This window comes from Leptopilina boulardi, unplaced genomic scaffold (genome assembly GCF_019393585.1).
Source record: "Leptopilina boulardi isolate dan_hultmark-lab unplaced genomic scaffold, ZJU_Lbou_2.1 LbouV2_399, whole genome shotgun sequence".
NCBI lineage: Eukaryota > Metazoa > Arthropoda > Insecta > Hymenoptera > Figitidae > Leptopilina > Leptopilina boulardi.
In genome coordinates, this window is record NW_026137972.1 from 722,527 (window position 1) to 742,358 (window position 19,832).

The 19,832-nt window shown below is 27.0% G+C and overlaps 4 protein-coding genes across 6 annotated transcripts in view; 3 read left to right on the forward strand and 1 right to left on the reverse strand.

The window, feature by feature from the left end:
* Nucleotides 1–13,984, reverse strand: part of LOC127288971 (mitotic-spindle organizing protein 1-like) — a 29,823-nt gene extending 15,839 nt beyond the window's left edge. The window contains exon 1 of one of the 2 annotated variants that reach the window (XM_051316696.1): nucleotides 13,751–13,984. The gene's annotated coding sequence lies outside the window, so the exon portion shown is untranslated. Of the gene's footprint in view, nucleotides 1–5,557; nucleotides 5,579–13,750 lie in introns of those variants that run through there. The other variant, XM_051316698.1, reaches the window with a different exon arrangement.
* LOC127288965 (eyes absent homolog 4) lies at nucleotides 990–13,068 on the forward strand. Of its 2 annotated transcripts, none has more exons than XM_051316685.1 (9): nucleotides 990–1,625; nucleotides 7,349–7,474; nucleotides 8,160–8,325; nucleotides 8,553–8,733; nucleotides 8,805–8,940; nucleotides 9,086–9,169; nucleotides 9,998–10,251; nucleotides 10,389–10,845; nucleotides 11,378–13,068. In XM_051316685.1, exons 2-9 carry the CDS (start codon nucleotides 7,363–7,365, stop codon nucleotides 11,557–11,559), a joined length of 1,572 nt encoding a protein of 523 aa, XP_051172642.1. In that variant the 5' UTR covers nucleotides 990–1,625; nucleotides 7,349–7,362; the 3' UTR covers nucleotides 11,560–13,068. The 2 variants fall into 2 exon arrangements, with proteins under 2 accessions (XP_051172642.1, XP_051172643.1); XM_051316686.1 differs by having other exon boundaries at nucleotides 8,808–8,940.
* An 875-nt stretch (nucleotides 13,985–14,859) lies between the features above and the next one.
* Nucleotides 14,860–17,378, forward strand: LOC127288969 (putative ankyrin repeat protein RF_0381). The gene is made up of 2 exons (XM_051316693.1): nucleotides 14,860–15,037; nucleotides 16,230–17,378. Exons 1-2 carry the CDS (start codon nucleotides 15,017–15,019, stop codon nucleotides 17,073–17,075), a joined length of 867 nt encoding a protein of 288 aa, XP_051172650.1. The 5' UTR covers nucleotides 14,860–15,016; the 3' UTR covers nucleotides 17,076–17,378.
* A 72-nt stretch (nucleotides 17,379–17,450) lies between these two features.
* LOC127288943 (uncharacterized) lies at nucleotides 17,451–19,811 on the forward strand. The gene is made up of 4 exons (XM_051316660.1): nucleotides 17,451–17,465; nucleotides 18,162–18,338; nucleotides 19,010–19,168; nucleotides 19,270–19,811. Exons 1-4 carry the CDS (start codon nucleotides 17,451–17,453, stop codon nucleotides 19,549–19,551), a joined length of 633 nt encoding a protein of 210 aa, XP_051172617.1. The 3' UTR covers nucleotides 19,552–19,811.
* Nucleotides 19,812–19,832: the final 21 nt, after the last annotated feature.

The window sequence follows — 19,832 nt, forward strand, 5'->3', positions numbered from 1 at the left end:
CAGATTTTTTTGTACACTTTTTTCATGATTTTTAACAATCAATCGTATGGATTTTTAAAAATTTTAATATTAAAATATAAAATTTCTAAAAGGGTCAAAAAAAATTTTTTTTTAAATTTTTATACCTAATTCACAATAATATTTTAGATTCCAAATAATGCCAGAAAAAAATTGACACCTCTTAACAACATTAATTTCGATGAGTTGAAATTTAAGCGATCCTTCCCCTTAATTGAACTTCAAGTGATTTTTAATTGAAATTTTTGGTGATTTCTGTTACTTCAATTTAAGATAGGTAATTGAATTTGTGAAGAATTTAATTAAAAATTATTGAAAATAATTAATTTAGAGATGTATTTTAGTTAAAAATTTATTAAATAATTGAAATAAAGAAGATCTTAAGAATATCTGCAGTTTATACTAAAGAAGACGTATTCTGTTTAAAAATTTTGTAAAAAAAAATGTAAAAAAAGTCGCATCTTATTAAAATAAGTTGAAAAAAGTCGTATAATTCGAGGCATTTACTAAAAAACGAATAGTTTATTCGTCACTCCAAGAAAAATGGTATATTTGTCTCATAGCCTAATAAATATTTATTTGATTTAAATAAAAAATTTTATTTACGCTAAATGAATGGACTAGTAGATTGTGAGACAAATATACGTTTATTTAACTCAAATATATTATATTTGGTTCAAATAATAAACATTTCTCTGGGTATGAATGTTATACCAAATTTATGAATGGATAAAAAATAATCAAAATCCTAAATGCTTTCTATACCTAATTTTTCTAATTCTCCCCCCCTTTAAAAAAAGGGGGGGGCACTGAACCCATAAGTTTTCCATCCCTGTTGCATTCACCGTCACGCTCACTCCAACGAGAGCGAATATTTGTCTTCCTGCTCGAGTCTCTCTCTATTAAGCTCGACGCCAAAGTGAGTGGGAGAGCCGTGCTAACCACGTGATCTCAGGGCGGGGGTGGCGGCGACATTTCGCATGCTCAGAACTCCAAACAGGCTGCAGCATCACGTAGCCTGCCGATCCGAATCAACGAAACACACGTTTTATAAAACTGTCCTCAAACTCTATATAGTATTTTTTATATCGAGAGAAAAGAAAAACCGAAAAAAATGAACTGTTCGGATTTTTTTTTATCTGCAGAACGAATGAAAGGGAGTACAAATTGAAGAAATTCTAGTGATCGTCACGGGGAAGGGTCGCAACCCTCATCCTTTCGACAACCTCCGGTAATCATTGACGAGCAAATTTTATCTCAGAAAGCAACAGTTTTGCATACATATATATGTAACCTTGAAGGAGAAAAAACGTGTCCTTCTCACCTCGTGATTTAATTTGTGTCGGAAGGAGGGGAAAATTATGAGTTTTGAATTTTTGCAATTCAAGTGGTTTGAATCAAGTTGCAAGAAGTGACTTGGCAAGTGATATTTAATGGTGTCAAAAACGCAAATAGTAATGGAATAAGTTTTTTTTTAGTGGTGATAAGAGGCGAGCCCCTTAAGGGATGATGTACAGGTGTCGTCTGAAGGTGGGGTTGAGGAGTTTTTGTTAAGACTACGCCACTGGATTTGATATCGCTCCGTCGGAAACTATCGCTGAATAAAGGTTTGTTTTTTATTTGTCTTCCGAAGGAAAAAAATAACAGTTTCTTTATTTCAATTTTAAATTTCTTTTTTCTTTAATTTAAAATTTTTTTAATATGCGATTTTCAGAGAGCAAAACATTTCTTAGCTTTTTCAATCTTCAATCGTTCTCTCGACACAATACGCGCTCAATAAAATTTCACTTTAATTTGTCATCACTGAAAACAAAAATTATTTGATTCAAATAATCGGTTACTTGACTATATTATCAAATAAATATTTATTTGCATCAAATAATTATTATTTGAGTCAATTGAATTGTATTTGTTATAGAGAAATTCAAACACACTTTATTTAATTCGCGGAAATAATATTTACCTGAAACAGCGAAAAGTTTCACTAGAATAGGAAAAGATTTAACTGAAACAAGTAAAACTTTTGCTACTATAATGAAACGTTTCGCTGTTCCAGGTAAATATTTTTTTCCGTGTTCGAATAAAAATTTGGTTCAAGTAAATATTTATTTGATAATAGTCAAGTGACCGATTATTTAAATAAAATGAATTTTTTTCAGTGCAGTAATTAAATAATTAATTCGAATTGATATAAATTAATTTTTAAAATATTTAATAAAAATCGCAATTCTACAATATTAGATAGTAATTATAAAAAAAAATATAATTATTGTTAATACTATCATAATATAATTATTATTTTATTATTAAATGATTTTTATTAATAGTATTAGAATTTTGTTTATATTATTGTTACTAACAATTATTAGCTCTTTAAATTTTTTAATGTTTTTTAATTATTATTTATATTTACATAGAAACTGACTTAAAAAGGATGAAAAAATTTAAAAAAAAATTTTTTTTATTATTTTTATTTTACAAAAATAATTACTATATGTATAGTAAAAATGTTAATGTTGTACTATATACATATTTAACGGTTATGAATGAAATGGGCTGGAAAAAGACATGGAGAAATGTAGAAAAAAATGTGCCTTTTGTTTGGAATGCTTTTTGTTTTCTGAACCCTCTAACTCTGGCCTTGGGGAGATATGAGAGAAGGGTATTTTAGGGCCCAAAACACACAGAAAAGTCATATTTGGTCCATATGCATAAACTGTTTCCTGAAGTGAAAGTTTCCTCTATGTCATATTTCAGAAAAATGATATTTATTTAGAATATTTTAGAAATTTCATTCGTCCTTGCTCTTTTGTTAAACTTTTGTCTTTTTTTCTTATTTATTTTATTTTTTTTTTGTTCAAAATAAAATAAAATTACGAGTGTAAGAATTAAAAGTTTAAATTAAACTTTTAAATATTCAAAAAAATGGCTTAAAATCAAACAAAATGGGATTTATATTTTAAAGTTACAAAATTCCAAAACACTGGTGAAAATCCAAAATGGCGGATCCAATATGGCGGACATTTGTTAAAATTTGTTGGATTCTTTTGAAACTTGTCATTCGGGGGTTTTCGGAGTCGCTGATTACGAATTTGATGTCATTTTTAAATAATTAAAAATGGCGGATGCAATATGACGGAAAAAAATTTATTAAAAATTCAAAATTACGATGTTTAAAAAACGAAAAAATGAGATTGAAAAAAAATTTTATGAGGTCCGGAACAAATCATTCTGTATAATAATAATAATAAATAATTTTTGTTTCTTTACAATATTAAATAATACCTTTAGTAATCAAAAGGACTTAATGAATATAATTTATGAAATTGATCGAAAATTGAATATGTAATTAATTTTCGATGTACGGTTTTATATATGCGTGTGCGAAATATTATATTAAAAGTACTGGCAGAAACAAGCGTATGCATCTAATTTGACTCGTTAAATGTAATGAATTTTAATTGGTCGTCAACTATTTATATTACATTCAATTCACCTCTAAATTTTTTTTTTGTGCACCGGGAAGCATTAAAATTTTCATTACTATTCCAAACATCATATTATTTATAGGTACATATATATAATATACAATTACATATATAGGTTAATATTAATTCGTATTTTATTTATTTCAGTTTAAATAATAATAATAATAATAGCAATAGCCTCCGAAACGTTGAATTTTTATTTTTTTATTTTTAAAAAAATCACATTATCTTTGGTAGTTGAAAATATGTTTTTAATTATAACAAATTAAGAGGACGTTAATAAAATTAATAAATTTATTATCTGAGTTATGTCGATTAAAAATAAAATTATATTAAAATTATAATGTTTTAATTGCATGATTCAAATGATAATCAGTACAAATTGTTTGCACACTGAGAAAAAAACTAGTAGATTTGACTAATTTTTTAACTACTCTGCCTAGTACAAAAGGTCCTCAACTAAATTTAAAAAAGTTGTAAAAAGTATATTAAATATGAGAAAGTATTTAAAAGAACTAAGAATATTGTTGTTTGTATAAAAATTTGGTATAATTCATTTCAGTTTTTGAAGTTGATTTAACTACATTTTTTGGTAAAATGCAACTACTAATTGTTGACTCAATAAAATTTTTTAAAATTTAACTACTTTTCCAGTCAACTATCAAACGGTAGTTGAAGATCTCAGCTAAAATTTTTTTCAGTGTAATGATTGCAGACGTTTCGGTCGCAAACAGTGCCAATTTATTATCTGAAAATGAGTCGTTCTTTTACAAATTTTTAGAAACTATATATTTGTGAAACAATTTTTATATATAATTTGGTTTTAAAATAGATTTGAATTTTTTATTGTTAATACTTAATAGTAATAATAATAATAATAATAATAATTTTATAATAGAAATAATAATATTATTATTTTATTATCGTCAAAGAATATAAAAATTTTTTTTAGCCTGGAAAAGAATTTAAACAACATTAAAGAATAATTTTCATCATAATATAAAATGCAAGTCAAGCAGTTTCAATTTGATAAAAGAATCTGTGCACATTTTATTTAGAGTATATATATACGTATATATATAGAACATCAGCCATTGCTTGTCAAATTTATGTTATCTGCATGTGGTCAAAGAAAAAATATCTTTAAAATATCAAACGTACAATCTATAATCGCTATAAATATAATAAACGCAGATTATAAGAGCAGACGCGTACTGTTTATATGCAATATAATTAAATATTGAATTAGAAATTTTTAACTTCAAAGAAAAAAACTTATTTAGTAATGGTAAATAAATATATTGCAAATGTTATTTTGCAAAAAAAAATAAAAGTGTGCAATTTCCTCCAAATTCAAACTTTTATTATGAAGAAAATGTACATACAGAAAACTCGACAGAAAAGAAGACTCTTTGAAAGAAATTTGTATATATTATATAGGGTCAAAGAAAATTTTTTTTAATTTAATCAAAATGTGAACGTATATTCAATTTTAAAATGAAATAAATATATTTTTCATTTAAAGAAATTTAAATTGATTTCTTTGATTCAAATAAAAAATTTCGTAAAATCAAATAAATATTTATTTTGGACCGTTTTATCCCACAAACGATTTTTGCACTAGACTGTGAAGAAGTCAATTTAATTAAATATCATTAAAATACTTTGAAGTGTATTTCAGAGATAACGATTTTTATAAACAAATACATTTTTTAACTTTGGGCCGAGCTTTTAGCATGATTTGTTTTACTTTTTTTTTTATTTTTACATATACCTGGAAATACTAAGAATATTTAAAAAGCTTTAGAGTGGACCTGATTCTTTTAGTTTATAAAATTTTTTTTTTGTGTTCTTTATTTTTCAAAATAAAAAATAGTCTGATAACTATATATATGATTTGGTATAAATAAAAATTATTTTTTAAAAGTCAAACTTCTTCGAAGTTGAGGTTTAAAATTAACCTGGTGATTAATTTGATACTTTTGCTAAACGAGAGGAAAATGTTGTTTTTAGTAGTCAAAATTTTCCAAAAAAAAAAAAATTTTTATTACCTTTTTATCAATATATATTCTTCTTTTGGTTACAAATTTGAAGTATTGCACACTTGTTCGATGTTGTGATTTTAATACGCTCCTGAGTACCAAAAGTGCAATAACTGGAGTAAAGGGAAGGCATAAGGGCGGAGCACGAATAGATAGTGACTTGGCAACATAAAGAAAACATAATGTTAAACTTGTGAAAGGAATTCTATTGGCCGTTTACTCAGAATTGAAGTGGACGCCTACCCATCTCCATTTTAATACTCCACCTCTTCGACGTTCAATTGGCAGCTAATAATTTATGAGCCTACGCCAAAAACATCTAAGATCGCGCGCAAAAGATCCTTCAAAAAAAAAAATATATCAAAAAGATGCCAATTTCTCATGACTTCATTCTTGAACTAACTTTTGACTTCGAAAAATGAAGAGAAAAAAATTTAGTAGCACATCAATAAAAACTTGTATATAAATTAAGATTAACATTTAGAATCAGATTTTATAGTTGAAAATTAATTATATTTTGAGTTTAATATATTTTTCATATATTTTTACTCTTTTTTAATAAGATGATTTTATTCAGGTTAGAATATTGTTTCTTTCATTTTTGATTGTTTTAGATTTGAATTTTTAGTTCCGATTCATTATTTCCTCTTAAAATACTTCTTTGCTGTTGTGGTACAGAATCGAAACTAAGGGAAAAATTAAATAATTTTATTTTCCGGAAGCGGTATTACTCTCTAATTGCTCTAAAAATTATCTTCAGACATTCATTTAAACTCATGTATTCGTCATTTAATTCTATTATTACGTGACAACTAATAAAATTAATTTATATTTAAAAATGGGGAAAAAGAAGGCTTTTTTAGGATGTATTTCTAAAAAAACCATGACATTTATTTAGAAATTTTTGTTTACATGTTATAAATAACTTATTCAAGAATATGAAAAAATTATTTTTTTTCACTTGTAGTCCCAAATGGCAGCGATGTACAACATTTTCAAAAAATATTCATTTTTTCATTGGGGGGATCGATTCCGAGATTTCTACTACAGATAGAGACATAAAATAAAAAGCATTTTCTTCGTTAGATATTTCTCTATAAATGGAACCTCAAAAAAGTGGAATTTTCGTCCTCCTTCCTTTTTTTATGGTAAGTTTTTCTTAAAACTTAAAAAAAACACATGTTTTTATTCAGAATTTCTGTTATAAAAAAAGGGAAAAAGAAATTTTCCAGTTTTTGAAGTTCCATCCATAGAAAAATATCTAACGAAGAAAATGCTTTTTATTTTATGTCTCTATCTGTTGTAGAAATCTCGGAATCGATCCCCCCATGAAAAAATGAATGTCCCCTTAAATGCAAAAATTTTAATGACTTTGCAAATCTAAAGAGCGAGGTATATACATATGTTGAAATTTTTAACTTTTTATAACATAATTCTATGTAACTTTTAAGTGTTAAAAGAAGGAACTTGTGTACTTATTGTTGCTTATTTCTTAACTGACAGACTGTATAAAATAACGTCACTTTTTAATGTATAAGAGAGACAGTTGAAACTAGTGGATTAATTTTCGATACTGTTAAAATGTACCTAGATATTAAAATGTACCTAAGGGATGGTTGATAAACAATTAATTGATGCTTTTTGATGGATATACTTAATTAACTTATAGTAATAAAGTAATTAATAGCCTATTTATTTTTGCCATATTGTTTACTTTATTGTATTTCAGAAGTAAATTATTTGTTTAAAGAAAAAAGTTAAAATTTGCATTATAATATTAAAAAGAAAAATTTTTTCCAGACTGAGTGAGTGATATGTTAACCGAAGACAATGACCCGACCAAACCGGCAGGGATTTTAGACAATGCTGGCAACGTGTCTTCGTCGACAGAGGTCTCAATACAGAACCCTCGTTCTGCAAACAATGGTAGATAAAATTCCAAACACTACTGCATCATTCCTTGTCAATCAAACCCTTCGAAAACCTTTTACAAAAAGAAACATAGCAATCTTCTATTTTAATTAAAATAATTTTTCATTATCATTAATTTTTTAGACTGCACTTTTAAAATGAAATTTATTACAGTTTTCCACACTAGAGAAAAAAATTTAATTTTAAAGTAGGTAATTAATAAATATTTAAATATTTTAATGAATTTTGAGAAGTTTTAAGATGATTTTTCCAGTGTGGTCCACTCATGACTACAACAAAAAAATAGTCGGAAAAAAACACTTTTTAAAAAACGTCCAGAAAATTTTTCTATGACAGTAAAAAAAAAATTCTAAATACATATAATTTGTATATAGCTTTTCTCACTATACCTATCCATAAACAAAACGTGGTCCACTCAAGACTACATTCCCTATATTGTTTTTAATAGGTATATATACACTGAGAAAAATATGCTATTAAATCAACAGCATTTTTGCCAAAGGTATAAAAATTATTGATTCTAAAGCATATGCTATAAAATTTGTAAAATATTTTATAGATTCTATAGCACATGCTTTTGAATCAATAATTTTTATACCTTTGGAAAAAATGCTATTTATTCAATAGCATATTTCTCTTAGTGTAGTTGAAGATAATTTTGGTCTAAATTTTTGTAAAGAAACGGAGGTTAAAAATGAGGTCCAAGAGTGCCCAGAGAGCGAAAATGTCCCCAGTGGTGAACTGTATATCGATGAAAATGCCGAAGAAAAGGACCAAGAATTTCCTGACTCCATGGAAAAGGCCGATTATGGCTCATTGTATGGTGCCAATCAATACTACAATAGGTAAAATAAAAATTTCACCAATTCATTAAAAAATGGAGTTTTCCCAATAAATTATTATATTTTACCCAAAACTATTGACTTTTTTTTCAAAAAATTGGAACAATTGGTATAGAAATCATTTCAGATGTCATCAATTATTTTTTTTAGTTTTCTGTATTCCGTTACTTTGATATTGTAATTTTCAAATTGTATAAAATTAATACATTATAGATATTGTTTTTTCTCAGCATATACAATTCGCCATCGTATGGAACGACGACAGTTTCAAAAAATTCATCGGCTTTGCCAAGTCCATATTTAAATTCCTATACAAATCCAAGCTCGATGGCTCAATATTCGGCCTACGGTTATAATAGTGGAACAACCACGTTTCCACCAATGAGTCAAAATATATCATCTGCCTCACAGGTAATTCTAAAAATGGGTTTTAAATTTTTAATTCCTTTAGTTATCAATTATAAAACCTTTTTTTCATTTAGAAGCTCGATTATACAGCATATAGCAGTCCAATTTATGGAAACGACAGGGTATCGTTGCAATATTCCGGATATTATCCAATGGCTGGATATCATCCTGCACCCACTTCCTTTAACATTGGCAACCTAAATTTTGCAGGTAAAATTTAATCCACTGATTGAAAATGCAAATAATTTTACTTTATTTTGCCTATATTTTTGTTCAATTACTATACGAATATAACCGCACTCATAGAAAAAGTTATATAATTAAATTAAAAACTATTTTTTCTTTGATATAAAAGATTCAACTAAATCGGCACTCACGTTGGATGCGACCTCTCACGATGCCAGCGACTTGACCGCACGGGAAACCACGAACGTTGAAGGTAATATGAGTCGAGTGGTCGATAATTTTATCACAAGCATCATTGCCTGATAAAAAAAAATCTTGGGACATTTGAAAAAATTGCTTACAACATCACATATATTTATTTTAATAATTTTAATAATATTCCCCTAATCGAACCCTCAATTTTACTATAATGAAAACTAAGTGGTAATATTAAGTGAATAAGTAATTTGTTATTTATTAAATAAATTAAATATATTATATTTTCAATAATTGTTAATATGTGAAAAATGAATTTAATCAAATAATCCTTTGTAATTAAATTTGGTAATTCTTTGCCTAATTGATGTGGTCGTGGATCTCAATGTATATAATTTAAGTCTGGATTTATGATCCTAGTATAGTTTTTGGAGATTTCGTAAGGGACTAGTTTCACTGTTTACAAATAGATGATGCTGAATATTGATGAACTGTTTATACTTTTTTAACTGCGTTGATTACTAATTACGAAACTCTTTACTGATATATATTTTTTAATTACCGAATAATACTCGTAACTTTTTTTTAACTGCCTAATTCTGAATTAATAATATTCTTAACTTTTGTAACTGCTTAATTCTGAATAATACTGATACGAATGGGAATGGTTTCCCTTTAAATAACATAATTTTAGTTAATGATATAACCCGTTTTTGCTCCCAATTAAAAGTAATTCGTATTTTGCTATCAGCCCCTATGTCAGAACTGACTCTTTTTTTTCTGCAGACTTTCGATTATCTTAAACAGTGAAACCAAATTATATTGAGTTTCTACTTTCAATTTACAAGAAAATGAGCAAAAATCAATAATAATTATCCCATTTTAGTGTCAGCGAAGCCAATAAGGCGACCAGGAAGGCGGCAAAGTGGAAGTGGTTCGGTGGAAACTACGGAAGCCGGACCAAGTCGAATATTCATTTGGGACCTGGACGAAACCATAGTTGTATTCCACACCCTTCTTACAGGCATATACGCTACCAATCATGGTAAGGACCCTAATCTTCTTCTACAGGTGGCCTTCAGTATGGAGGAAATGATCTTTAACCTCGCAGATACTCACTTGTTCTTCAACGATCTTGAGGTGAGTTATCAATTTTATCAAAAAATGTTATTCTACATTGTACACTTTGTTCATATTTTCTTATTAGTAAATAACTTATGATTAGTTTTCATTTTCCATTCATTACGTCCGAATAATTTATAATAACAACTTTAAAGGATTGTGATCAAGCCCATATAGACGACGTTTCAACGGATGATAATGGACAAGATCTTGCATCTTACAATTTTGCAACCGATGGTTTTCAATGTTCCCAAGGAAATAATGGTCTTTGCGTTGGATCAACTGTTCGAGGTGGAGTGGATTGGATGCGAAAATTGGCGTTTCGTTATAGAAAAATCAAAGAAATTTATTGTAATTATAGAAACAATGTTGGTGGTCTTCTAGGATCTGAGAAACGCGAACAATGGTTACAAGTGCGTTCTGACATTGAAGCGCTAACTGACAATTGGTTAACAATGGCCATTAAATGTCTCACTCTCATTAACAAAAGACATCAGCATGTTAATATTCTTGTCACTTCGACACAATTGATACCAGCACTCGCAAAAGTTTTACTCTTTGGAATTGGAGGAATTTTTCCCATTGAAAATATCTACTGTGCAAGCAAAACCGGTAAGACGTTTTATCAATCGAATCTTAAATCTATTGGGGAATATTCCACTGTAACTGATCTGATATGTAACAGAATTGTCATTTAACGGATCTATTTTAGTGCGAATTTCAAAAATTGACCAATTAAAAATTATCCTGTATTATTGTGATTGGTTAATTTTTTAATTCAATCTAAAATAGAACTGAATTAGACGGAATTATTTTCTACTTCTGTTCGGAATATCCAAAATTATTAGAAAAAAACTTCCCAGTGGAAAAATATCGGATGCGAATTTTGAGATATTTAGAAGTTTAATCTTCAAACTAAATTTTTTGGACTAATTAAATATTTTTGTTAACAAATTTTGTTTCATTTTGAAACTGTATTTATTTTGCACATTACGATTGAGTTTTCTAATGAATAGTTTTTCCTTTTTTTTTTGAGTAAATAATTCCTTCGAATATTGGTTAACAATTAAATTATTTTCGGAAATTTTTCCAAATTGTAAGGAATAATTTCCGTTTTATCACATTATTACAATTCTTTTTTCAGGGAAGGAATCATGTTTTGGAAGAGTAATAGCAAGATTTGGTCGCAGATGCACGTACGTTGTGATTGGCGACAGTCCTGATGATGAGACTGCAGCGCGAGCTTACAATTTTCCATTTTGGAGAATACAAAGTCACAAGGATTTACATATGCTTTACAAAGCTCTCGATATGAGTTATCTATAACGACAAACATGAATATCCTAAAATTCAAACAAAATCTTTCCCAATTTTATTAATAAGATTCGTGCAATTGGTTTACGAAGAAAATCATTCCTTTTTTTTATAATATTTCACATACACGCAGTACATTCCGAATAATTAAAGTAGCGAGTAAGATAAAGTGGAGATGACGATTTCCACAAGTGATAGTAAAATGAAAGTATATGCAAAACGATTATCTTTAGAAAGATTTTCAAAAAAAAAAAAAAAATGTCAAGTTTTAGCAAAGGGTGTTTTACGTACTTAAATAAGAGAGTGAATGTTGCACCTTTTAAGTTTTCTTATAGTGTGAATGGCGTGAAACATTTATAAAAAGTGTGCAAATATTTAGTTATAATATGAAATTTGCTAAAATTCTTTTTGTTTTCCACGTACAAAAAAAGAATGAAACTAAATTAGTTTAGAAAATGAGAGAAAATTAAAGTTTTTGTAAAATGCACAAATTTGTCAATTTTCCAGATACTAAAAAGTTGTTTCAATAAAAATTTGCACACTTAAAAATTTTGAAAAAATTAAAATCAATAATGAAGAACTGAAGATATATTCATAATAGTGATGGGATATATAATTTTTTCGACAATTGTAAATATCTACATTATCAATAATGTTTCATTATTAAAAATTAAGTTGGTACATTCTTATAAAGTTGAAAAATAAATCTATGATGGAAATTTTTAAAAATTTCAGACAGTTATAGAATTACTAAAATGTAACCAAAACCATACGAAACAGTTTTACTTTTTTTTTAAAACTGATTTATTGTCGTTAACTAATATCCCATTACTGCTAAATTTTATTATTTATCAATAGTAAATTAGTTTGCAATGACAAAAATTATTTTTTTAGTCCTAGAATCATTTCAATTGAATATAAATATTAAAAGAACATGTTTTTAGAAATCTGAGAATCGCACAAAAATTTTAGAAAACAATGTGCGATAAGTATAATTTTTTTAAAAATGCACAAAATGTGAAATAAATTTTCTCATATTACAAAAGACTTTTAGAAAATTTTATTTAAAAAAATTTGATATAATCGTTCTAAGTAAAGAATAAATCCAGTATTATCGAAAGAAATTTCTTCATTCCAGTGAAAAATTTTTGTGGTTAGAAAATCTTATTAATTTATATGCGTTGACGTCCACATATGAAAAAAAAAACATATACGAAAATTAATAATAAAATCGACAAAGTAGAACTTTTTTATGTGGACGTCCATTTATATTATTCAATTATTATTTATAATGTTTATAATTAGGAGCTAGTCGAAAATTTATGTTTCTTATTGTCAGTGGAAAAAGAATGTATTTTTAACATTCCAATAACTCTATATCATGTATACTGGAACTAAAAAGGAGTAAGCTTTGTATTAAACTGAAATGTTAAAAAAAAAAACGAAAGAAAATTTTAACGTGAAAATCTATTTGTTGCTATAGAAATTTCCAAATAAAATTGCAATTTGCTAAAATCGTAATTGAATTTTTCTTTTCTTCCTTCAAAAGAATGAGCAGTGTCATCGTTTAAATTAAAATTTATTTTGTGCGAACAAGAACTTTACTTTAACGTAAATGCACCACAAAGTTTTTAATTTCTATATTCTGATAAAGTGTGCAGCAAAGTACATTTTTCTGCACACTTTCAGGCATATTAGGTAACATAACCTTAAATCTATTTTTTAAAACAGCATATAAAATAGATTTTTTCTTGTAGATGTTGCACAAAGCACAGTGTGCAACTCGAGCGGAAAGTAGCATTTTCCGCACTCGTTGCACAATGTACTATATTAAAATATGCCAAATGTAATTTCTTCGATTTTGAGAGAAAAAATATGTACTATCATTGCTCAATTTTTTTACACTATAATTTTTAAATGTCAATAACTTTTACTTGGATTAATAATGATTTAAAAATTTTACTAACGTTTTTTGTAGAGAATTTCCTAAAATTTCAAATGATATTGAAAAATCATTTTTTGATCAATTTTTGATTTTCAAAAATGTACTTTTGCTCAAAAGCTAAAAAAAAATTTTTCCAAACTACCCTAAAATGTTCCTTATTTCATAAGTTTTTTACCCTCCAAATTTTATTTGGCGACAGCAACATGCATACGAGCTACAGATGAATATGTAATGCATAATATTTTAATTAATACTTACAGATTAAATTAAATTATTGTATCGTCTGGAGTAATAGTCTTTTTTTATAGGCATATTTTTATGGTTATTTTGTTATTGTTTTGATTATATTTTATATTTCAATTTAATTACTGTGAAAGAACTCTTAATTAAATTGTAAAATGAATTTGTATATTTTTAAATTTAATCTATTTTTATGGTTGTTCTCATGTTTTCCTGGAACAAAATAAAGAAATCTAATCTAGAATTTTGGAAGAGCTTACCGAAAAAGTTTTCACGATTCAATTGTATTAGGCTGATTCTACACTCAATGAATCGCTCCGACTTGGCGGGAAAATTTGCATGAGAAAGACAAAGATAGAGATAGTAGTCTCTGTCTTTATCAAACTCATGCCTTTATTTTCATTAAGGTGCTTTTATACCTCCAGTATTTTGATCAAGCAATCGGCTGGATTGAATTTTCACGGTTGTATCACTAAATTTGATTGACAAATATTCTTTTTCCACCGTGAGAATTTAATATTGTTGTAGAGCCAATCAAATTCAGTGATTCTCCGTGAAAATTCAATTCAGCCGATTGTTTGACCAAAATACTGGAGGTATAAAAGCACCTTTAGGTTTATTAAAGTTGAGTGGGGGGAAAATTCAAGATGGATGAAATCAAATTTTTTTTAATACTCGCTCAAATGCAATTTTGGAACCTAAGTATATCTTGCCTTTGAGTTATGTTAAAAACTTTCCGAAATTTTAGTTTCGATGTAGATGACGGATGCTGCCGCCTACAAGCAACTTAAAGGTGCATTTTTAGGCGTTTTCGGCAGATGCTCTAGAAATACTCCGGAGCATTTTATGGCCCAATCACCTATTAATTCCATTGGATCCAGTCAATCAAAAAATGCTCCAGAGCACTCCGGAGCATCTGCCGAAGTCAAGCAATCGGCTGGATTGAATTTTCACGGAGAATCACTGAATTTAATTGGCTCTAACAGATTGCTTGACCAAAATACTGGAAGTATAAAAGCACCTTAATAAGTAGCTGAGTTGTGATCGTACCCTAAGACGTAAACCGTAGGCGTCAGCGCAGAATTCGCAAAAATTATTTCTGTGAACGAAGCATAAGATAGAAAAGGACAGAATTCCCGAACAGGTGGCTTCCTCATGTTAGGTTAGATATTGTAACTGATTTTAACGTTCTTTTTTGAAAGTTGAATAAATTAAATTTTAAATTGATTTTAAGTTAGAGTTTACTAGTTCTTTGTTTATATTAAATAGAAGCAATTATTAAGGATGTCAGCACAGGCTTTTCGCGTAAGTATAAATAGTAATTATTTATAAATCTATAATTATATTTCAAAGGTTAGTGGATTATTGAAATGAGGTAGCCTAAGTTGAGTATACGCATAAAATATCTCAGTTTATTAGAAATATTAATATCTATTCACTGCATAAAAAGGTTCTATTAGATACTGCGAATTAAGTTCTGTCGTATTTTATAATCATAAAGTTTGTGGAAGTTTTATATACACTTATACTTACTTTTTATATTGAAGGTTAGAAAGCGCGCGTCATTGTAATTTTTTATTCATGAAAATAAGTGATTAATGAGTTTGTTCATGTTATACACAATTGTCAAGTATATTAAACGTATAATTAAAGCCCGTTTAATGTAATAAAATAATTCTGAACTTGATTTTATATATTTTATGTATAGAAATAACTAAATAGTAAATTGGTATAGGTTAGCCTACGTATTCTTAGAAAGGGTTCAATTAATTGTGATTTATGTGACTAAATAAGAAAATAATATATTTAATATACATAAATTGATAATATAAAAAAAATAATATAACAATTTACAGTTTTTTACGGGGTTTTTTGCTGCCTTGTAAAAAATAGTTAATTTAATTTTTTTTTAAATTAATTATTAGAACTTCATAGTTTGAATACTCCTGAAGAGAAATAACGTTTGCCGATTAAAAATATTAAGTTTTAACGAAATTATTGCAATTTTACGAAAAAGCAGCTTTTTCCCATATATAAAATTTATAGGAAATTTTAAAGAACGTAAGACACCATTAAATATTAATCGATTTTAAAATTAAAAAATACGGGTCTCTTTTTTTCCATTTGGAACAATTCCAGGGGGCGGGAGCAAGAAAATTTAAGAAAATTAATTTTCCCGTGTATTTTTGGGCCACTCTAAAGTAGACATTGTTAAAAATCACACATGAAAAATTAAATTCTGTATTTATATAATAAATTTATACCAAATTTTTTGTAAATGATTGCTCGTATTAAAAATTAATATCTCCAACAAAAACTAGTTAAAATCTTAAAATTAAAAAAATATATCAGAGGGACATAAAAGTTAAAGAGTTGAGAGATATGCCCAAATATTGAGAATTACAAAACATTTGAGATGTAAAGGTAATTTTCAAAATTTAATTTAATTTAGTTAAAAATTCAATTCTTAATTAAAATTATCGAAATTTGTTTTCAGACCAGAGAATCGTTAGGGAAAAAAGAACTCGAGGATTTGTTGCTATCGAGACTTTTGAACGCAGTCGAAATATTCATGTCAGAGGAGGACAGAATTCCAAAAGACGACGACAATGACAACAACGAAGAAAATGAAGAAGATTTGATGAACAGCAGCGCAAAATTCAAGGACCTGATTAGTTTCTTTTTGAACCTCAAAAAGGATTTCGACATTTTCAGTCCAAATTACGCGACACTTCTTCATTTTGTCGTGAAGCACGGCGATAATGAAAGTTTTGTGTCACTCTTGAAGGAGAATTTAGACGTTAATGCATTCAATTCGAAAGGAACGACTTTGATGCACATTGTTGCCATGAACGGCACTTGTGAAATGATGCAAGCGCTTCTTGATCGCGGTGCAAATATTAATATTCGCACTGTCTCTCTCGACGATGAGAAGGAGGAGGAGGTGAATGATAATAATAATAATAATAATTTAGCGAAAATCGAAGGCTATACGCCAATTCATTGCGCGGCACTAGCAGGAAATGTGAAAATGTTGGAAATGCTTTTGGAGCAGGGAGCCGATATAAATGTAATGTCTTATTATGGAACTCCCCTTCATTTTGCTTGCGGTGAAATAAATGGCAATATGGAGAATGATTATTTACTGAAAAAGAAATTTTTCTCTTCAAATGAGAAAATTATTTTGGGCGATGATCGCACGAAAACTGTCGAATTTCTTCTCGCTCATGGCGCCGATAGCGAGTTGGTTGATTCGAATAAAAAAACAGCTTTACAAAGAGCTTGTTTTAATGGGAAATTTAAAATTATAAGCGTTCTTTTAAATCACATTGCACCGGTTTAAAAGAAATTTCATTCACCACAGCACCGAAAAAGTATTCTCATAATTATTTACATAAAGTAATTAATATATTTTTTAGATTTATTCCTTCCATATTTTTTTAAATAAATATTTATTAATTTACTAGGAAATTGTTCACTTATTTTCATTTTTTAAAAGTTTCGTATATATATATTTTGTATATAGTTTTAAAAGTTTTTCTATTTTGTACAATTTTCTATTTCTTTAATTTTAAAATTAATGCAATAATGTTAAAATTTGTAATTTGTAAAATATGTATTTTATCGTAAATAAATTATAATTATTAACCGATTTGAATATTGTACTAATATTTGAAAGAAAAGGTTTGAAAAAAAAAATTAATGATTCAACGAAAGAATGTTTTTGAAGAAAGTGAGTTATTTATGAATTTTAAGAAAGATGTTCAAATGAGGACAATATTGTCAACTTTATTAAGATACATAATTCGTTCCTTTATCTGATAAGAATTACTCGAGAAGTTACAATCAAATAATAAATCATTGCCTATAATAAAAAAAAAAAAAATTCTAAATTACAATGTCGTAAAGGTGAAAAAAATTTCCAAAGAAAATAATTGACATAAATTACTTTTTGATTTAAGTGGAAACAAAAATCAATGTGTATCAAAATTTTTTTTCCAAACAATTAAAATTGCAAATATTTCAGATTTAGAATTGATTTCATAAAAGCGGATGCGTTTTTGCATACAAAGACAGTTTAATGAAAATAACTCGTGTCATTGAAAAAATATGTTAAGATTTTATATTATTCTTTCGCTCACTTGTGCCTTTGACGTGAGTTCCTTAAGTCCACTTTGTTTTTTTTTATCTATTTATCCCAAAGTTCAAAAAAGCAAAAAAATTTTTTAGGAAATTATTTTCCTCTTTAGCAAAGAAAAAATAATTAACGTCAAATTTAAAAAAAAATTATTTTAAGAAATTTGTTTTAACGATTTTATATTTTACAAAAACTAAAAAAGTATTATATTTTATCTTGAAAATGAAAAAATATTCAGTTCCGTATTTTTCAAAAATTTATAAATTAATAATAATTTTTGTTTTTAAATAGGCCAAAGCTAATCCAATTGATAATTTATTGTCAATCGTAAATGCAGAATTACCAAAACTATTTGAGAACTATGCAAATTTTTCTGATTGGACAGTAACATCCGCTTATGCATTAAGTGGCAATTCTTCAAAGATTATTTTTTCTGGCCCGTGGAATGCTACGCTTTCCTTAGGTTATGTAAGAATTAACAATTTTTTAATTCCACTTTTTAACTGATGTTGATTTTTAAATAATATTCGAATAAAAATGGATTTTTAATAAAATTTCCTCCAACGTTTCGAAATCACACTGATTTTCTCTTTAGGTAATCTGACAATTAAATGTGACGCGCTCTGATGAAAGGGACATTAGAAGCAAAAAATTATAGGTTATGTTTTGAAATTTTTAAGTGAAAATAATCAAATAGGATTAATTCTCAATATAAATTATTGATATTTAAGTCATCATTATATTCAAAATAATAAATAAAAACTGCGATTTTTAAATTAAAAAAAAAAAAGTTTAATCAAGTTAAAACTATCGTAAACATAACCTATAATTCGTTTGCTTCTAAGGTATCTTTCTTCTGAGCGCGTCACAAATATAAAATTATAAAATTTAATTAAAAACAACAAACAAAAGTACCATGAATTAAATTAATATGAGTCGAAATTTAATAAAAATAAATAAACAATAAAATAATATAAATAAAAAATAGAACAAGAATAAAAATAAAAAAAATAAAATAAAATTTTAAATAAAACACAAATAATGAATAAATATAAAATTTAAAAAAATCAAAAATTAATAAATAACACATTTCGTTAGGGGTATTTAGTAAATTGATTTTTATTTAATTACTTTTTTAGATATTAAGTGAAGCAGGCTACCAAAAGCAATGTATTCTTCGTAGACAAATAGATTGGGTGGCAAAAATATCATCTATTCAGAATGAAATTTACAATTGTGCTTCTGATGGTGTAAAAATGGGGGACGAAATTTTAAACAAAATGAAAAAATCATACATGGTACATACGTTTCGTAAAACTATATTTAAATTATACATTCAAGTATTATTTTTTTGTTATTATTTTGGCGAAAAATTACAAATTTCTCAATTTCTTTGTAGCAAGGTTTTCAGATAAGTGAGGATGTAAAAAATGTTAGAAAAAATTGTTCAACCACAAATGTTAAGGATGATGAGAATTGCATTAATCAAACAATTGACCGACTCAAAGTTTCCTTCAAAAATTTACTACAACTCGTGAAAATTGACAAAATCGAGGCACAAACAATAACAGCAAAAATAATTAGCGTTGCTATGTACTGTAATGCAAAAATAATGGAAAATGTATTTAAAATCGCAATCGATTATCAAGAAATGATGAGAAAATGTCTTGACAACAAATAAAAAATTTAATGTACTGCGTGAAGAATAATAAATAATATTTATCTATTATTGAAAAAAACTAATTCAAAATTAATAATTAAAAAATACTGAGGATTTATTAGACCTTGAAATTCGATCAAAAACACCACAAATATTCCATTTTATCTTTGCAAATATTTTCTCCAAAACTTCTTTAAGATGCTTATTATATAAGAAGAAATTTTATGAAAAAATTCTATGATGCAATTTTTGTGAAATATACACACGATAAGAAAAATTTTGAAATGGTATTTTTTATTTTA